Source organism: Gossypium hirsutum, chromosome D05, assembly GCF_007990345.1.
Source record: "Gossypium hirsutum isolate 1008001.06 chromosome D05, Gossypium_hirsutum_v2.1, whole genome shotgun sequence".
Lineage (NCBI taxonomy): Eukaryota > Viridiplantae > Streptophyta > Magnoliopsida > Malvales > Malvaceae > Gossypium > Gossypium hirsutum.
In genome coordinates, this window is record NC_053441.1 from 3,322,794 (window position 1) to 3,328,150 (window position 5,357).

The 5,357-nt window shown below is 31.6% G+C and overlaps 1 protein-coding gene across 5 annotated transcripts; it reads right to left on the reverse strand.

The window, feature by feature from the left end:
• Window positions 1–1,593: 1,593 nt before the first annotated feature.
• Window positions 1,594–4,904, reverse strand: LOC107907047 (casein kinase 1). 5 transcript variants are annotated; one of them, XR_001686841.2, is made up of 8 exons: window positions 4,176–4,904; window positions 4,007–4,091; window positions 3,167–3,236; window positions 2,923–3,071; window positions 2,707–2,834; window positions 2,483–2,524; window positions 2,034–2,223; window positions 1,594–1,810 (listed from the first exon to the last, which is right to left on the reverse strand). XR_001686841.2 is itself a non-coding variant. In XM_016834247.2 (8 exons), exons 1-5 carry the CDS (start codon window positions 4,249–4,251, stop codon window positions 2,802–2,804), a joined length of 369 nt encoding a protein of 122 aa, XP_016689736.1. In that variant the 5' UTR covers window positions 4,252–4,871; the 3' UTR covers window positions 1,594–1,810; window positions 2,034–2,223; window positions 2,483–2,524; window positions 2,707–2,801. The 5 variants fall into 5 exon arrangements, 3 of the variants coding, with proteins under 3 accessions (XP_016689736.1, XP_040949077.1, XP_016689737.1); XM_016834247.2 differs by having other exon boundaries at window positions 4,051–4,091; window positions 4,176–4,871; XM_041093143.1 differs by having other exon boundaries at window positions 2,422–2,524; window positions 4,051–4,091; window positions 4,176–4,871.
• Between the last annotated feature and the right edge of the window lie 453 nt (window positions 4,905–5,357).

Genomic DNA, 5,357 nt, shown 5'->3' on the forward strand with positions numbered 1-5,357 from the left:
TCTAGTCCAGATTTAAAATACAAAATTCAAATCCGACTCGGCTCGTCCGAATTATATTTACTTTATATTATTTTTATATAAAAATAAAATTAAAAATATAATACATCAAATACTCTAAAAATATTAAAATAAATGTTTCCCAACAAATTGAAAATATGTTAAAAAAGTCTTTACACTTAAATAATATTAAAGAGATTTGCAACTTAGTAAGCAAATGTATCTAGCAAAATTAACAATAAAACAACAGTTATATAAAATCCAAACAATAACAACAAAATAATTGTAATATAATAGCGTAAATAGCAACAAAGCAGCAATAGAAAAAAGAAGTTTAAGTTGATTTAGGCTGGGCTCGGGCAAAAAATCAAACCGAGACTTGACCCGTTTAAAAAACGAGCCTTGTTTCAAGTGGGCCTTCGAGTCTAGGCGGGTGGCTCAACACATGATCGAATTTAGTCACTCCTTGTCTTATAGTGTCATGTAGTAAATCGTATGATAACCTGAATATTTATGTGGGTTGGCTAGATGTCAATGTTGTTTAGGTTAGGTGTCACCATGGCATGTACTGTGTGGTATTGCCAGTATCGTAGGTTGTCATTAGTCTGTTCTTAGGTCGAGCCACCTAACTAGGTTCGAAGGCCTATCCTAAAAGTGGGAGGGTTTGAGCAAAAAATAGACCCAAAAAAAGGGCTTGGACAAAAAATAAGACCCGTTTTCTAAACTGGCCGAGCCTCGGGTGATTTTTTTTGTCTAGGGTTGTCCCGACCCGAATATGCATAAATTATTTTTATTGTTGTTGTTTTGCTGTCATTTTGCTATTATATTGCTACTATTTTGTTGTTATTGTTTTGATATTGTATAACTCTTGTTTTATTGTTAATTTTGCTACTATTTTAGAGGTTTGCTTGCTAGGTTGCAACTATATTTGTATTATTTAAGTATAAAACTTTTTTCTTAATGTATTTTCAATTTGTATTATTTAAGTATAAAACTTTTTTCTTAATGTATTTTCAATTTGTTGAGAAATATTTGTTTTAATGTTTTTAGTGTATTTGATGTATTATATTTTTAAAATTTGTTTTTATATAAAAAAATTAATACCGGAGGACCGAGTCGAGCTCGATTTTAGCATTTTTTATCTGGATCGGGCTTGAGAAAAGTTTTAGGCCCTTATTGAGACAGGCCTAGGCTTAAAATTTGACACCGACATGATCCAAACCCGATCCATAATTAAGTCTAGTTGTCATGTTCTAACATTCTTATCATTGAAGTCACATGGGACAACACTACACCAAAACAAGCTTTTAGCTTTGTAAAGCGCCGAAAAAAAATATTATATTATGTTTTATTTTTTAAATGTGAACTTTAAATATACTTTTTAAGGATAAATAAAAAATATTATGTAAATTAAATTTTCTATAAAAATTTTAACTTTAAAACTAAATATAAAAATTAATGAATTTAATTTTAGAATTTAAAATAATAAATTAATAACACAATTAAAATCCAAAAGTTAGAACTCAAATTGCCGTAAATATTAAAGTAAAAATAAAAATTTAGAATCAAAACTAAAATAAACAATGGAAAGATAGCTACAGAAAACATTTATCCTTATGATAAAATCACATACACCAATGCATACAAAATAAAAACTAAATGCTACAGAAAACTTAATGCTACAAAATAAAAATTTAAGCTTCCTATACATACACCAATTTGCTGTAGTTATCTGTCCCATTTATCCTCCTCTCCACTCTCGCAGTCTGAAACATAAAGAAGACAACACCACCAGTGTTTGATGGCTCCAAACCTGAAAAGATTAAACTGATTATTGACTTGATCATGCTAAGTTTATATGCTAAGAAAAGATGTTATAATTGTGTTCAGGAACACTAAGTTTAGGATTATATAATTTTCAGATTCATTCAAATGCAACTTTTAAGACAACTAATGTTAAGAACAGAAGCTGCAGTAACTTTCAAGTTTGAGTCATTTGTTAGAGATGACAAATGTAAACTGAAAGTAAATTATACCTTAAGACATGTATCAACATCTTCTAGATCACTCAAGTTCTCAGATTCAATGTATTCCACGACAAAACCAAATTATAATCCTCACTGGAAATATACAAATTTGGGCTAGCTGCCCCATGATCCACGTACTGCTTTTGAACACAAAGAGCAGCTGCTTGACCAAAAACTGCGGTTGCTTCTTCAGCAGCACCTAAAATAATCGAACACAAAAGAACATAACTTAAATATCAATGAACATATGAGAATAAGTACTAAATGATACTAGAACAGGATCAAATGGAGAGATAAAGAGAAATATTGAGTGAATAAAAAATCAAGCCAATCTAAAACAATCTGCAGAGCCCTTTAAGTGACAAACCTAATATGCTCAACTTATTTTATTTCTGACCTTTAGAAGACCCACATCAAGTTGAACGAACCACATTATTACCCAACAAACAGTTTCATACCTATGATTATTGGAGTCAGCTTCAACTTGGATTTGGACCCACCTATTAAATTACAACATACCACACAAAGCAATAAATTAGTTACTTTACGATTTCAATTATTTAAATAATTTCAACTCCTTTTTTTTTTTTTGAGTTAAACATTCACATCAAATTAATATTACCATCTTAAAACAGAAAATAAATAACATGTTGAATTGTATAAATGGAAAGTACATACATACCTCTGGTATTATTGCTTCCAGTATTTGTTGGGGATGGTGAAAGAAGGGCTCGATGGCATTCGTTGGAATCCGGGGAACTCTCAAAACCGCAGGCTCTACCAGAAGCATTGCACTTCCGGCATACTTATCTGAATGACCAACAAGCAAAGAAAAAGTATTAGTAAGGCAGCCAATTGACAAGGTTAAAAGTTCCCTGAAAAAAGCAGGCATACTTACTAACTGATCTGCCAGCATCAAAACCGTTTTTAAAGAAAACTTCCGGTTGCAATAGTTGAACAAATCTTCAAGGCTTGGTCCAAGAAGATCAATAACCATAATACTGTATTCACCCTCAACTCCAAACCATTTTAAATGAGGAATACCAGCTGCACATAAGAGAAACTACTTACTGACTCCAACTTATGATAATATACAGATAAACATGTAAGAGAGAGTAAACACAACAAAACTGAAAACTCACTCCCTCCTTGAAGAAGCATGTACAGCTTTGACTCATAGTGAAGTTGAGGATGTTTGGTCTTGACAGGTTCCTGGGCAAACAAGGAGAGTACACAGTGATAATTGGTTCAAAACTTCAAGCAGTGACAATACTATAAAGTTCAATTAGAATAACAAATGGAAAAAGAAATGATAAAAACATTACTACAATGTAAGAACTTAAGTTCTAGAGAAATTTCTTAAGCACCATCCCCGTTTTAGCAGCAAACGTCACTCTCCAATTCTAAGACTACTCGAAATAAATCACAGTCAAACAAATTCTTACCTTGACTCCATTTTCACATTACAAAAGTAAACATATAAAGAAACTCTCCATTAATGCTTTGTAGCCAAGTCAACTTGAACTTATTGCATACATATAAACTCCAACTCAGTGAACTATTTAATAAAAGCAGAAAGTTCACTATTTGGTTTTCTTAGATTTCAATGGCATAAAAGAACTGCTTGGATTTGAACAACCATAGGTGCCACCAGATGGTCCTGATCTCCTTTGACAAGGTAGCTCTACAAACATTAAAATCTAGCGTCTCTATCATGGCATATGAATATAAATATACTAATGAAATTGTTTTACACTCCCTAATCTAAAGCACCAAGCAAAGGCTTAATCTAAAGTACTAGTAATCCAAACGAAACACAAAGAAATTCCAAGCAAAGGCATAATCTAAAGTACTAGTAATCCAAATGAAACACAAAGAAATACATCACAGAATAATGGCAAACAAAAGCACAACAGTCTCGGCTTAATTGACCATACTACATGTCTAGTGATTAATCAATACAATCTTTTAAAAAACTCCACCATATCAAATGTGTGGGAAATGCAGTAAAACTTCAAAACATTGCCAGCTTAACAGCCACTTCCTTTCCACTTTGAACATTAACGCCTGCAAAACAAAAAACACCAAAATCAATGAAACAACTAAAAAGAAGGAAAAAAATAAAGAAAAGAAATATGATTACAATAATACCTAAATAAAGTTCACCAAATGATCCATTCCCGATCTTTCGACCAAGCTTGAATTTTCCACCAATAATGTGTTCCATGATCTAATCTTAATAAACTTTGCACACTCAACTATATATCACAGTAAAGGGAAAGAAAAACACCCTTGCCTCTTATTTCACTAAACTAATATTGACAAATTGACTCAATAACCTTGAAGCTTCAGTTAAAACCAAAGGACCCCCTTGGTGATGCGAGCTAACTCCTCCAACCACCGCTGCAAGCGAAGAAGACGAAAGACAATCTGCCACCGCACGACGCAACGGCTCCGGTGGCTTCTTAAGCGACGAAGATCTAAGCCTCGACACTCCACTGCCTGCTCCTAACTGAAGCATTGAACCCCCGGGCTCCGACCTGGACTGAAAGTTGTAGCCATCGGACTTAGGTTGCACTCCGAATCCACGCACAACCGTCTGTCAAACTTAACTCCAATTTTTTAAAAAAAACAAAGAGTTTTTAAGCAATTAAAATCTTCTTTTTCCCCCTCAATTCAATCGTTACTACATTTCAACAGAGAACAAAGAGAGAAAGAGAGAAATTTGTGGAAGATTCAAAATCTTATTTATTCTGAGAGTAAAAAAAATGAAAATAGACGAGGGAAAACTGGGAGGAGGGAAAGTGGGAAAAAAAGAGATTTTGAGACGGTGGGGTTTTGAAAAATTCCATGCTTGCTTTTCTTTTGTGGCGATTTTTTTATAGAAACCCCGTAAAAAATTATTTTATTTTAAACAAAGTGATTCTGTTTTCCTCAGTTAAAAATATTTTATTTTGTCTGCTAAAAATTATTAGTTAAATGATTTTATAAAATATTTTTTATTATTATTTTTTATAAATTTGATTTTTATAATAAAAATAAGTACTTTCAAAATAAATATAGTATATTTTAATAAGAAAACAAATGATTAAATGGTTGTATTTAATTATTAAGTTAGAATTATCTAATGTAAGATTAGTTAATCGTGATTTTATATTATTCTTTTCCAATCTAATCTTCATTTTATTAGAGATATTTCTTCCTAACTAAAATATAACTATATATATTGCTAAATGTTCGATGTGAAATGATTTTAGTTTTTTTATTTCATTTTTATTTGTTATAATTTAGTCCTATCCAAAATAGATAGTTACCTATCCATATCAATTACTT

Coding starts and splice junctions, on each gene's coding strand:
- LOC107907047 (XM_016834248.2), bottom strand. CDS start 4,251: ATGGAACACATTATTGGTGGAAAATTCAAGCTTGGTCGAAAGATCGGG. Junction 3,237..4,050: donor AGGAAGTGGCTGTTAAGCTG/GCAATGTTTTGA, acceptor TTGTTTGCCCAG/GAACCTGTCAAGACCAAACA. Junction 3,072..3,166: donor CATGCTTCTTCAAGGAGGGA/GTGAGTTTTCAG, acceptor TCTTATGTGCAG/CTGGTATTCCTCATTTAAAA.